General features: G+C 41.7%; 1 protein-coding gene across 1 annotated transcript in view; it reads right to left on the reverse strand.

The window, feature by feature from the left end:
- LOC127449376 (separin-like) overlaps positions 1-13,553 on the reverse strand; it is a 19,736-nt gene extending 6,183 nt beyond the window's left edge. Inside the window, exons 1-19 of the mRNA XM_051712743.1 lie at positions 13,406-13,553; positions 12,957-13,056; positions 11,011-11,316; positions 10,170-10,907; positions 9,549-9,638; positions 9,356-9,467; positions 7,002-7,129; positions 5,644-5,837; positions 5,112-5,354; positions 4,813-4,957; positions 4,564-4,729; positions 4,289-4,425; positions 4,019-4,153; positions 3,751-3,867; positions 3,308-3,476; positions 2,421-2,549; positions 1,896-2,052; positions 1,539-1,648; positions 232-1,352 (exon numbers count right to left, since the gene is read on the reverse strand). Of these exons, the coding sequence (XP_051568703.1) occupies positions 232-1,352; positions 1,539-1,648; positions 1,896-2,052; positions 2,421-2,549; positions 3,308-3,476; positions 3,751-3,867; positions 4,019-4,153; positions 4,289-4,425; positions 4,564-4,729; positions 4,813-4,957; positions 5,112-5,354; positions 5,644-5,837; positions 7,002-7,129; positions 9,356-9,467; positions 9,549-9,638; positions 10,170-10,907; positions 11,011-11,316; positions 12,957-13,037 (4,278 nt within the window). The 5' untranslated portion in view covers positions 13,038-13,056; positions 13,406-13,553. The remainder of the gene's footprint in view (positions 1-231; positions 1,353-1,538; positions 1,649-1,895; positions 2,053-2,420; positions 2,550-3,307; positions 3,477-3,750; positions 3,868-4,018; positions 4,154-4,288; positions 4,426-4,563; positions 4,730-4,812; positions 4,958-5,111; positions 5,355-5,643; positions 5,838-7,001; positions 7,130-9,355; positions 9,468-9,548; positions 9,639-10,169; positions 10,908-11,010; positions 11,317-12,956; positions 13,057-13,405) is intronic.
- Positions 13,554-14,533: the final 980 nt, after the last annotated feature.

Below are 14,533 nucleotides of genomic sequence, written 5' to 3' on the forward strand. Positions count from 1 at the left end.
AGCATACCTTTCAATAAGCCACATGAAATGAGATATTGTTCTATCAGTCAGTAGCACAAATGGTACGCGACAAGTAAAAGTTCAATGTTTAGGATTAGAGACTTGAATAGACCCCGAACACAAAGTATGAGCAATAGTAAAAGTGATATTTGCCCAGGCAAGCACCACAAGTGAGAGAAATAAAAATATCAGTTTCTTTTAAGTAGGAACTAACGTATTTATTGGTCAAACCTTGAAACGAGAGCGCTTGGTCCGTTTAGGTGCAGCAGGCACAACCACAGGTTTCTCTTCTGCAGGAGAAGAATCTTTGTAGACCTCAAATGACCCCTTTGGGGCAGCTTTTGACTTTATGATCCCACGACGGCTGGCAGGTGTTAGCGAGGGTGTAAAGACAGAAATCTCAGGAACCTCATTGGTGAAGTCAAATGCTCTTATGTCACCAATGCTAGTGGAGACTGATTTGGGCCGCGAAGTCCTCGTTGGTTTGGGTGTTTTGAAAACCATTGAGGATTTTGTGATGGTAATTTTGGGCCCAGAGTCTTTTGCTTTCTTAGAAACTAAAGAGGACTCTTTGGTTTTCCTGCTTTCGGATGGGACGCTGTCAGGTTGTGTTTTAGTTTTTATTTGTGGTATGGTCTTCGGTGGGTTCCAGCCCCAGACACTGGAGAATAGTTCTTCAGGTGTGCTCTGTTTTTTCATGGCCAGTGCCAAGAGGCAGGCTACAGCTTTAGCCTCCAGCAGAGCAGCTCTAATGGGTCCAAGCTCTGGCGTCATTGCCCCTTTTGGCTTCACTGCCTCCAATCCTGCTTCTATCTCCTCCCACAGTGCTGCAGCTTTCCCTTTGTCTCCAGATCTGAGAAGCTGAAGCACAGTGCCCAAATGCATTCTGCCGAGTTCTGCTTGCAGCAGCGTCAGCCCAACTGACTTTTTAGAAGATACAAGAACTGCCAAATTGCTTTGGAGCTTAGCTATGACACCACGGCAACGTTTCCTGGCAGAGTGGCGTAGTCGGCGGGATAAGTCTTGGTCTGACTGGAGATCTGCCTGTATCAGCGCCCAGTGGACACTGACTCGAGCCAAGCTGAGCTCGCTGCAGCAGGAACAGGAGCAGGTCTCTGCATGGGTCAGGCAGGAAAGCCCACACTGGCGTTTGGGCTTTAAAGGGGGAGATGCTCCTTGGCTTCCTAATCTAGACATGGCCTCCACAGGCTCCTTGAGAAAGGCACGAGAGCTGAGGATTCCACTCAGGTCCTCCTCTTCCTCAGGGACATCAACAGAGGAAGAAGGGGCAGCTGGACGTCCTTTGCGAGGTTTTATTTTCACGTCGCACTTATGTTGTGTCTGGCCAAAATCTGCATGAAGGTGAGAGGACAAATGAATCATGTTAATACTGTACTGTTTTTATGTTCAATAAAACACCCATCCATAAATGAGAAACATTTTGAAAGATTATGGCTACAGAGAGGGTTCAAGGGGTCTTGACTCTTGACTCGTCATTTACAGAAGTGTGGTCAAAGTGGCTCTGACTACATCTTTACCTGTGCACAGATCCAGTAAGTTTCTAACTTGCTCCAGGTCTAAACCACTGGCTTCAGTTGCTCCCTTCATCAACTCCAGTTCTGCTTTCAACACCAACAACTCAGCACAGCTACAAACACAAATAAATCACATCATGTGTGAAAAATCCACAAGCAGGCACACACAAACACTTGCATCTTAGACACATATTCAAGCCTACTTTAATATAAAAAAAAAGGACTTTCAAGAGGTGAAAGCATTAACAGCGCAGTTAAGGTTTGGAGGTTTCGAAAGTCACTCCTTGATGTCAGAAACACACGTTTACTGTTAACAAATTCTGCCTCTTTCACACTTACAGATGTGACGTATGTACTCACTGGCTGAGGGTCTGCAGTTTGGTGGCCAGTTTGAGAGCCTCCAAACACTGAGCTTTAGCTTCATGAACAGCCCCACTGCTGCTCCTAATGGTCACCATCCTCTCAGAACACACCAGCACCTCACTCAGCAACAGCCACTTAAACACAACACTGTCTCCTACAGAGAAATCACACCCAAATAGTTTCAGGTACTTAAAGTACATTGTTTTTGTGTGTTCTCTTATTACTCCTGTTTGAAATAAATTATGAGAACTACTCCATGATATTTTCAACTTGTCTTCAACTATGTCTATAGACAGCATCTGTGGTATGCTGTCGATTACCACAGACAATAATACCTGTTAGGCTTCCATTGAAAGCACTTTACTGAAAACACATTCCCATTCATTTTTACAAACTGAGGGACATGTCAAGTTTGTTTTGTGGTAACTGACAGCAGGCCACAGATGCTGCTTAAGTTATACTGAGCCTGGTATTGAACCTGGAATATCTTCTAAGTTCTGAAATCATCACAGCAGGTTGTACCTTGATCTACAAAGCGAGTGTCGGAGTTTGGTCCAGGGGCACCATAAAACCCATTGCCCAACAACATCATCACCAGGCTGCACAATAGCTTCAACCCTTCATATTGAGCTGTATCTGGAGTCTTCAGACCTACAACATATAAATTCACTACATCAAACACAGATTTGTGTACATGCAAAATGCAACACTTTTGCCTTTGTTTGACCATGCAAGGTGATTTTTTTTAAATTTGCGGTCATGGAAGTTCCAGTTCCAACCGTGTGAGAATTACACTGGATATAAATGCTACTGGTATCTACAATCACCAAGCACTTTATTAGGAACACTATGGTCCTAATAAAGTGCCCAACATGGTCTTCTGCTGTTGTAGCCCATCCGCCTCAAGGTTTGACATGTTGTGCATTCGGAGTTGCTATTCTGCTCACTACAATTGTACAGAGGGGTTATCTGAGTTCCCGTAGCTTTTCTGTCAGCTCGAGCCAGTCTGGCCATTCTCTGTTGACCTATCTCATCAACAAGGCTTTTCCGTCCGCAGAACTGTCGCTCACTGGATGATTTTCTTTTGGGCACCATTCGGAGTAAACTCTAGAGACTATTATATGTGAAAATCCCAGGAGATCAGCAGTTACAGAATACTCAAAGCAGCCCACCTGGCACCAAAAATCATGCCATGGTCGAAATCACAGAGAATTCCCCCCCCCAATTCTGACCGTTGATGTGAACAATAACTGAAGCTCCTGACCCATATCTGCTTGATTTTATGCATTGCAATCCTGCCACACAATTGGCTGTTTAGATAATCACATGAATAAGTAGGTGTGCATGTGTTCCTAATAAAGTGCTCAGTGAGTGTATCTGTAAAGCACATGTTTTGTATGTGAACGGACCATGTTGAATGATGCTCTGACGTTGCAGAGAGTCCAAAGCCTGTGTGTCCAGACTCAAATATTCACTGGCTGTCTGCAGTGCTCGTGCCCTGAGCAGGTACCAGCTCTTAGAATGATGTTGACCAGACTGCTTTATCACCTCTGTCATGCAGCATACGCCTTGCTCCACCTAATAGAGAGATGTTGTTGGTACTGGGACAAAGACTTGTCATTGCTGAGCACAAATCAATGTGTTTTTCTAGTTTAACAATTGCAGAGTGGGGACAGATCAGTGGTTCTCTAAGCAAGTACAAAAAAAAATTATAATTAAAAGACAGCTTTAATAAACCATGACTTAAATTGACTGACTTATACAGAACTTTAATTTACTTGGTGTCAAGCCCATAGCTTTAGAAAGAAAGAAAATTAGCCAAAGAGATTTTCAACATGCAAGTGAGTGTTACCTGTCCTAAAGTGAAGCAGATCTGTGCTCTCTGCAGCATAGCCGTCATGGAGATAACAGACATTGCCTCTGAGCTTGGGTCAGAGGTCAAACTCTGTTCTGCTTTTTCTAACTCTGCCTGAAACACACAGACAAGTTCTGGCATGAACATCTTTTAATGTTAGATTTTAGTGCAAGGTACAGACCAGCACAAGGTTGTTAACTGTTGAATGAAGACCATGTATGTTTCATAAATATGAAGAGACTTTTTTAGCATTAGCTGAAGTCACCTGTGCAAGTTGAGGGGAGCCCAAATACAGTAGGATCCTGGCAGAGTGGCAAAGGGCACTAGCACTGTTCTGGGCATCGCCAAGGCTGCGGAATAGGGCAGCAGCGAGCTGATATCCCTCCAGAGCTTGCAGGTGCTAACAGAGACAGACACCAACATGAGTGCAAAACTCAAACTATTAAAACAACACATTTGAACAGGCAACACATCGAGCTTGACGAGTTGCTTGATGTTACAGAGAATGCAGTGACTGGTGTGTCTGTTATCTTACCTTGCCCATAAGTGTATAGAGGGCACCCATCAGTGTGATGGAAGATGCTGTGAGTTTGGGGTCTTTTACTGCAGGCACAGACCCCCTCAGTAGACTCCTCCACAGAAACAAGCACCTATCTAAAGGCTCACTCAGCTCTGACACATACACACAAGAGCATCAGTTCAGTTCACATCCTATTTCACTTAATCAATACTCAAATGCATAACAGATACATTTCCGATAAAGCCAACTTCATCAGTCTCCCATTGCATTTTGTGTGTGTGTGACCTTACTGCTATGGGCCAGTAGATTGAAGCGAAGTCCTTCATAGACAAGCTGGCTCTCTTGTGATTTCTGTTTGTCTTCATACTCCAGATCATTAGTGGGAACAGGATCCATATTCGCCTCTGTTTTACTCTCCTCCTGCACCGCACGCAATCGCTTCTCTGTGTCCACAGCCTGAAACACACACAAAACCATTTAAATGAAGCAAATGTATATGTATAATGTATTCTGGGTATGCACATCGCCAAAGTACTGACCTCTTGCAGATTGGACTCAAGAGTGCAGATGTAGAGCCAAAGGAAGGCCTGTGCCTTCTCATCTTTTAGCCTATCAGTATTCTCTGCTGTCTTTGGCTCTGCCGCCAACAACCTCAATGCCTCATGGGTAAAGTCAACCGCTGAACTGATTGTAAAGCACAAAGAAACTAATTTTGAAGTTTTGAACTCATTTTGAAGTCTTGAATACTGTATGAATGAAATATCCTGATTCAAGTGAAACAAAAGCAGGAAACAGTCTGAACATAAATTAACATGATCCTAAATTTGTGTAATCCCACCAGTCAGTCTGTTGTCTGAAGTCCTGGTAGCACACAACCTGTGCCATCTCACACAGGTAAGTAGCCCGTCTCAGAGTGTGTGGGGAATCTTCATGGCAGATATCTAGGAGATCACAGAGTGTGTTGTAGCGCTCCTGTGCTGTGTCTCCTGTCTGCTCCTTATAAACTCGTAACTCTTGCTCTAACAAACATATCAGCACCTCCTCATCTACCGATATTTCACCCAAACCATCCCTCAGAGTCCTGATAAAAAGACAGAGAGAGATCTTCAGATCTTAATTGGAACACAAAAAGAGATGTTTGGCAGAATGGTAGGGATAGACAGCCTCTGTCACCATTCACTTGCATTGTATGGAAAAAAGATGCAATGAAGAGAATGGTGACTGGGCTGTCAAAACTCTTAACATCTCCTTTTGTTTCATGAAAGACATCATACAGGTTTGGAATTGGAACAACGTTTTCTGATGAACCATCCCACTTAAGTGTTTCCGACACTATTAGCTCCACTTTATGATGACTAAGTGCAAGTTACCGCAGGCGTGTGTCGTCCTCTCCTGCTCGGGCTGCGTCACACTTGGTTTTGACCCACAGTGACACAGGTTCTGCAAGATGATCCAAAACCTGAGTGCCTAAAACCAGAATCCAGCGCACAACCCAGTCTAGAGCACAATCCAGCTGACCCCCACGCCTACTACACTGCACCACCAGCATGAAGCAGCGATTCACCTGAACACAAACACACAACACAAATGTACAGTCTACAAGCTTATATTGCAGTTTAAACCTAAAGGCCTGAGTATACTTCGGTTGTCCGCATTGCTGATCACTCCGCACACAGTATGCAAGTTTCGTCATAAGCCAGTCGAGACCTGACATCGCGCTGGCCAGATTTTCTTAACTGGCGGACGCGGTCATCGGAGCATGCGCCTGCTACTGACCGTACTAAAAGTGCATCACAAAGAATTTGTAGTGGGTATGCGTCAAACATGTTCGTATTTGCTCTTGGTTAGAAGAGTATACTCAAAGGCAATGCAGTCGACCAGGCAAGCTGATCCGGAACACGTAAAAACGAAGTACACCTGGACCGTAACTGTACAAAATAAGACTCAAAGGGTTCCAAAACACTTAAGAGTAAACACACAACAGATTTTATAGGAATAGTTCACCCAACAAAGATAATTCTCTCATCATTTACTCACCCTAATGCCATCTCAAACCCATGAGACTTTCTTCTGCGGAACAACAACAAGATATTTTGATGGAGATATGAGTTGCTTTGTCTGTACAATGCAGAAGTCAATGGGGTCCAACACTTTCAAGCTACAAAAAAAGACAAAGGCAGCATAAAGGTAATCCATACAACTAGTTTAATCCATGTGTTCTGAAGCCATCTAAATTATAAATTCTGCCATCTGCTGTCTCCTTGGTGCATCATGATTTGAAGCTCGATTACACTTCCTCGCAACTGATGCCTGGGCAGAGTGCGTGTACATGAAAAGACTGCATATACAATGCTCTGTGCATGTGTCAAGCGCAAGGAAGTGTAATCAAGCTTGAAATCCTGACTGCAGATGTAAAGATTATAGTGAAAAAAGGAGTTATATTTTGGGTCGTTTGACACCCAAAACCGATAGTATCCTTTCAGAAGGAATGGATTAGCTTTATGCTGCCTTTAGGTCATTTTTAGTGCTTGAAAGTATTGGACCCCATTGACTTGCATTGTAAGGATATAAACATATCTCCATCAAAAAAATCTTTGTTTGTTTCACAGAAGAAATAAATTCATAAGCTTGAGATGGCATTAGCGTGAGTAAATGATGAGAGAATTATAATTTTTAGGTGTATTATTCCTTTAACTCTACTAATGAACACAGAAAGCAGCAGTTTTACCCTGTCCACAGGTAGAGAGGGTGGGCAGTCCTTACACAGCTCTTGGCACACAATCGCAGCCAAACTAAATGCTCTGTCATACAACTTCCTGTTAAACAGCTCGTATACCACATTATTCACCGCACACACTAGAGGGGAAGACAAAGAAAGTCAGTTTCTTGAATCACTTTAATGATTATAGTGATATCACCAGTTTACAGTTGGGTCTTAAAGGGATAGTTCACCCAAAAATGTATATTCTCTAATCGTTTATTCAACCTCATGCCATCCCAGATGTGTACGAATTTTTCTTCTGCTGAACACAAATGACGATTTTTTTGGAAGAATATCTCAGCTCTGTAGGTCCATATAATGCAAGTGAATGGTGACCAGAACTTTGAATCTCCAAAAATCATATAAAATCAGCATAAAAGTAACCCATACGACTCCAGTGGTTAAATACATGTCTTCAGAATCGATATGACAGGTGTTGGTGAGAAACAGAAAAATATTTCAGGGCTTTTGGCTCCACTTTCACATTTTTCTTCTTTTGTTTTTTGGCGATTCACATTCTTTGTGTATATCGCCACCTTTTGGTTGGGGCTGGTCAAAGGTACAGATTTAAAGTAAAAAAAGTACTTGCATATTAATCTGTTTCTCACCCACACCTATCACATCGCTTCTGAAGACATGGATTTATCCACTGGATTTGTATGGATTACTTTTTTGTTGACTTTCCACTTTTTGGATCTTCAAAAGAACTGATAACCATTTACTTGCATTTAATGGGCCTACAGAGCTAAAATATTTTTCTAAAAATCTTAATGTGTGTTCTGCTGAAGAAAGAAAGTCATATTCATCTGGGATGGCATGATGGTGCGAAAATAATGAGAATTTTTGGGTGAACAATCCCTTTAAGCATAATGCAAAATAAGTGTTCAAAACTCCTTAAGCGTGGTAAATAAATATAATGAAAAGACACTTATATTCAATAAATACATTTACTAATAATCACAATAAACAATTCTTCTGCCAAGTAGTGCATTACCCTAACTATAGTAGATATGGTAGATTTGTTTCTTTCATTTTTTAAGCCATGCCAGCTTCTATGGCTATATTCATGGCGGAAGCCAGATTTAGTTATTTTAAAATAGAGTTAAATAAGGTTGGTAGATTTGTAGACTAGGCACATTAAAGGAATATTCCAGCTTCAATCCAAGTCAAGCTCAATCGACGGCATTTGTGGCATAATTTTGATTACCACAAAAATTAATTTCGACTCATCCCTCCTTTTCTTTATTAAAAAAAAAAGTGGAAGTGTATACTTACAATGGAAGTGAATGTGGCCAATTTTTGGAGAGTTTAAAGGCAGAAAAATGAAGCTTATAATTTTATAAAAGCACTTATTCTTCACATTAATTCTTCTGTTAAAACTCATGTATTATTTCAGCTGTAAAGCTGAACATTGGACATTTTTACAGTCATTTTAGGGTTTGTTGACATTACATCGTCATGGCAACGAAGTCGTAAAATCAGTTATAACTTTATACAGTAAAGGTTAGTAAGTGATTTTATCAAACTAAAATCATGTTTACACACATTTTGTCTTGTGGCTATACTTTTGAAAAAGTGAGTATTTTAAAGTTCAAAAATGGGCCCCCATTCACTTCCATTGTAAGTGCCTCACTAGAACCCAGACTTTAGCTTTTTTTTCAAGAAAAGGAGGGGAGGGGGCCTGGGCAGCTCAGTGGTAAAGACGCTGGCTACCACCCCTGGAGTTTGCTATCCCAGGGTGTGCTGAGTGACTCCAGCCAGGTCTCCTAAGCAACCAAATTGGCCCAGTTGCTAGGGAGGGTAGATTCACATGGGATAACCTCCACATGGTCACGATAATGTAGTTAGTTCTCGGTGGGACGCATGGTGAGTTGAGCGTGGACTCCACACGTGCTATGTCTCCGTGGCAACATGTCAACGAGCCACGTGATAAGATGCGCATGTTGACGATCTCAGACACGGAGGCAGCTGGGATTCGTCCTCCGCCACCCGGATTGAGGCGAGTCAATATGCGACCACGAGGACTAAAAAGCGCATTGGAAATTGGGCATTCCAAATTGGATAGAAAAAGAAAAAAAAAGAGGGGCAAGTTAAAATTAATTTTTGTGGTAATCAATATTATGCCACAAATGCTGATAATTGAGCTTGACTTGTATTGCACCTGGAATATTCCTTTAAAATTGAATTAATTTTATGTGCAGTCCCTGGAGTGTATATCAACTACATTACTACTGGATCCAACGTGCTTATCCAATCAGATATCTGAGTCAGAACTTTGCATTTTATAATAGCATGCAGACTTCAGGTGACTTAAGATGTACCTGATTTTAGTAAGAAATTGTCATTGTTGAGTGTCCGCAGTTCCGTCAGCATGCGTCCTGCTGTCGCTTGGCAATACAAAAGCACTCTGTCCAGAGTCTCACCTGTAGACACCTGAATACAGGATACAACACTAGCTGATGCATTCAACATAATATACCTTGATCACTGACTCATGATAGTTTATTGCATTACCTGTGATGTGTGGAGACTTTCATATGTGCTAATAAAGCCTTGGTAAAAACTGAAACAAAGGGAGTACTGCATCTGCTGTGAATATGAGCCCTGGAACACAACACACAAAACTTAAAAGAATGTCTCATAACGGGGGGGCTGGGTAGCTCAGCGAGTACTGATGCTGACTACCACCCCAGGAGTCATGAGTTCGAATTCAGGGTGTGCTGAGTGACTCCAGCCAGGTCTCCTAAGCAACCAAATTGGTCCGGTTGCTAGGGAGGGTAGAGTCACATGGGGTAACCTCGTGGTCACGATTAGTGGTTCTCACTCTCAATGGGACGTGTGGTAAGTTGTGTGTGGATCGCGGAGAGTAGCATGAGCCTCCACATGTGGAGTCTCTGCGGTGTCATGCACAACAAGCCATGTGATAAGATGCGCGGATTTACTGTCTCAGAAGCGGAGTCAACTGAGACTTGTCCTTCGCCATCCGGATTGAGGTGAGTAACCGCGCCACCACGAGGACCTACTAAGTAGTGGGAATTAGGCATTCCAAATTGGTAGAAAAAGTGGATTAAAAAAAAAAAAAAGGTTGCATAACAAATACAAATCAATGACTAACAATAAATTACACAGTCTTACCTTTTGCCATGTAAGCAGAAGTTCCTGATATTCCTCCAAGAAAGAAAAACAAGTCAGCAAAGTAGCTATGCTCATCCCTTTACTCTGGCCAGCCTCCAATGCCCAAATCACCAGATGACATGCCTCCAAAAGGGCATGACACTCTGGGGCAGACATGGCAGTGGACAGGCCCCTGAGGATGCGTGCACATTCTGTGAAAGACTTACTACATTCTCCTCCAGAGCCTAACGCACACTGCAGCTGCACTGCCCGATCGACAAGACTCAGAGCTGAGCGCAGCCCACCATGATCCTTGACCCCCTCCAGAACTTTATGCAACAGCCCATGAGCCTCTGCTGAAAACTGACTCTTACAAAGCAGTTTACACACCTTTAACACCACCTCACACCTTACAGGCAGAGAGGGACACATCAATGCAGAGTCTCGCCCTTCAGATGGGTTGATTAAAGGGCTGAGGATCAGTTCTTGTAATTCAGAGGTCAAAAAACTCACATCGTCTTGAGTCAGACTCCCACATGATCGTTCATACTCTCCAATCGCCTCATGCACAAACAAAGGGACTTTGGATGGGGAAGAGGCTGAGCTGGACTCCTGCTCCAAGAGTCTGAAAGTCAAAGCTTGTAGCTGACAGTGGAGTTTGTCTCTTGAAGTGAGGGCTGGGCCATGTGCACTGTTAGACAGGAGACCGTTCCACAGCACTGCGAAGCAGTTTCGCACCAAAACGTGGTAGTCATCCATCTGTTAACAGAGCAATATAGTCAGAGCCATTTTGAGGGTCTTTAGAAATTACTTGAACACCAGAGATAAACCGATAATCAGTTTGACCTTAAGCATACTGTACCTCAGCAGACAATTGCTTCAGCCTTCTGTACATGAGTCGTCCCAGTCGACAAGCAGGGCCATGAGCTCCAAGGGTGGCGACTTTCTGTAGGATATGGAACACAATTTTCTCCAGATAAAATGGGTTGCTCTGCATTCCAGGCTCTTCTAGCAATTCAAACCCCCGGACGGCCAGTTCCACCAAGTCCACTAGTCGCTCCTGATGAGCGGAGTCCAGCGTGCCACTGCCCAGCCGCTGGTTGCATGCTCGGATGATACGATCACAGACTGTGCGACCATATAGACCAAGGCCATCATCCACATGTTTCTGAGGCAGAACGGACACCCAGAAAAGTTTAAACAGTATGCAATATGTGGGTAGTTGCCATTAAAAACTAATAGGAAGTTGACATGTCCTGCGGTGTGACATTCCATAACACTATTTTACACAGCATTTCGCCAATTCTTTAATGATTATTATGCACTGCAGCTTTTATGAACTAATTTAGACTAACTGAATTTGTTTAATGTATGTCACATTGTCACATACTAATTAAAATCCAAAGCAAAGAGATGATTAAGAATGGTGAGGTTGAAAGGTTGAGGTTGATTAGACAAAAAAACAAACAAACAAACAAACAAACAAAATGCCGGCAAAAAGTTTGGAATAATGTACAGATTTTGCTCTTATGGAAAGAAATTGGTACTTATATTCACCAAAGTGATCACAATGTATAGACAGGACATTAATAATGTGAAAAATTGATATTACAATTTGAAAAAAAAAAAAAAAAAAGTTCAGAACTTCTTAAACTACTTCAAAGAGTTCTCATCAAAAATCCTCCACATGCAGCAATGACAGCTTTGCAGATCCTTGGCATTCTAGCTGTCAGTTTGTCCAGATACTCAGGTGACATTTCACCCCACGCTTCCTGTAGCACTTGGAAGTCTTGTCGGGCACTTCTCACATACCTTACAGTCTAGCTGATCCCACAAAAGCTCAATGGAGTTAAGATCCATAACATTCTTTTCCAATTCTGTTGTCATATGTCAGTGTTTCTTTGCCCACCTTTTCTTTTTGTTTTTCTGTTTCAAAAGTGGCTTTTTCTTTGCAATTCTTCCCATAAGGCCTGCACCCCAGAGTCTTCTCTTTACTGTTGTACATGAAACTGGTGTTGAGCAGGTAGAATTCTAGAAGCTGTCAGCTGAGGACATGTGAGGCGTCTATTTCTCAAACTAGAGACTCTGATGTACTTATCCTCTTGTTTAGTTGCATATCTGGCCTTCCACATCTCTTTCCGTCCTTGTTAAAGCCAGTTGTCCTTTGTCTTTGAAGACTGTAATGTACACCTTTGTATGAAATCTTCAGGTTTTTTTTGCAATTTCAAGCATCATATAGCCTTCATTCCTCAAAACAATGATTGATGAGTTTCTAGAGAAAGCTGTTTCTTTTTTTTTGCCATTTTTGAACTAATATTGACCTTATATAAGACATGCCAGTCAATTGCATACTCTAGTAACTCAAACACAATGTTAAGCTTCATTTAATGAACCAAATAGCTTTCAACTGTGTTTGATATAATGGCAAGTGATTTTCTAGTACCAAATTAGCAATTTAGCATGATTACTCGAGGATAAGATGTTGGCGTGATGGCTGATGGAAATGGGGCCTATCTAGATTTGATCAAAAATTACTTTTTTCAAATAGTGATGGTGCTGCTTTTTACATCAGTAATGTCCTGACTATACTTTGTTATCAGCTGAATTCCACTTTGGTGAATTAATGTATCAATTTCCTTCCAAAACAGCTAAATCTGTACATTATTCCAAACTTTTGGCCGCCAGTGTATACCATAGCAGTTCTGCGCTAACAACCCATTGCTAAATGAAATCAGAGCGGGTTATATCTCTCTAGAAAGCTGTACCTGTTCGCACCAAGATATTTAAATATAAAATAATGACTTTTACCTTGAGTTCGTCGTGAAGAACTACAGTGTCCTTCACACAAGACAGCTGTTGGACATACTCCTCTGTTCTCAAGCACTTCATTCTGTTGTCACTTTTGTTTCTGCAAAACAAACAGCTAATTATGGACAAACATTTAATATACTACAAGTCAGACTGTCGTGGAAAAAGTTTAATATTGCGAATCGATAAACAATATATTAAACCAGCAAATATATACACACGCGCACAATATCGCTGTAACCGATGTAGCACGATTGTGGGCAGTGTGGCAAGACCTTCATCAATGTAATACGTTGAGCTGAAGTTGCTGTATTAAATGTATTTTGTTTCATTATCACCTGCTGTCTTGGTTCACTTACATACAATTACAAACTAGCATGTTATCTTGCTAACTCAGAACTGCTTTAATCCACAGACCGTGTAAACAAACCAGTTAGCATGCCACTTACCATACTTGGCTAAACGGACAAATATGAAGGAAAGGCGACTCTATTTGGGTGCTACACATATGTACTTAAATTAAATGTAGATTTTTAAATTGTATGTAATCTTCACTGGCGCGTCGACGATTTGTTGATGTCAGCGGTTCGCAGAGTGATCTCGCGCACTTGTTTAAAATACAGCAAAGCCTATCGGGAAACTGCGATGACGTAATGGAAGGTGGCGGAAACTGATATGGATATTGTAGTTAAAAAAATGAATATTGTAGTTTTTATAGATTATGTAGGGAGACAGAGCAGTTCAATTTCTCAAATGAATTATTTTTTATATAGTAATTAATTAAAGTATCAGAAATATTAATGCTTCGGAAATAAACATAAAAATAGGAGGTGACCATTTAATTAAATTGATTAATTTGGATTAATTACAAAAAAACAAAACAAAAGATAGACAAAGGCAGCATTTAGTTTTATTTTAAGGCACCTTTAATATTGTTTTCATCCTGATAAAACAAAAAATACAAAAATAAGATGTTTTTTTTTGTTTTTGTTTTTTTTAATCCCCTTTTTCTCCCAATTTGGAATGCCCAATTCCCACTACTTAGTAGTTCCTTGTGGTGGCACGGTTACTCACCTCAATACGGGTGACGGAAGACAAGCCTTAGTTGCCTCCGCTTCTGAGACCGTCAATCCGCGCATCTTATCATGTGGCTCGCTGTGCATGACACTGCAGAGACTCACAGCATGTGGAGAGTCATGCTACTCTCCGCGATCCACGCACAACTTACCACGTGCCCCATTGAGAGCGAGTACCCCTAATCACGACCACGAGGAGGTTAGCAACCGGGCCAATTTGGATGCTTAGGAGACCAGGCTGGAGACACTCAGCACGCCCTGGATTCAAACTTGCGACTCCAGGGGTGGCAGTCAGTGCCCCCCAAAAATAAGATGATTAAGCCTCGGCAATTTTATTATAAGAGCACCTCAAGATTTGTCTTTCATTTGGCGCTTATACATGCTTATTCACTGAGTATATCACAATTTCTTTTATAACAATCTTGTTCTCATTTCAGTATGAACAATGTATACAGAATAGTTGGTGGTGAGGTGGGAAAAAAAAAACGGTCAAAAATACAT

The sequence above is a fragment of the Myxocyprinus asiaticus genome, chromosome 12 (genome assembly GCF_019703515.2).
Source record: "Myxocyprinus asiaticus isolate MX2 ecotype Aquarium Trade chromosome 12, UBuf_Myxa_2, whole genome shotgun sequence".
NCBI lineage: Eukaryota > Metazoa > Chordata > Actinopteri > Cypriniformes > Catostomidae > Myxocyprinus > Myxocyprinus asiaticus.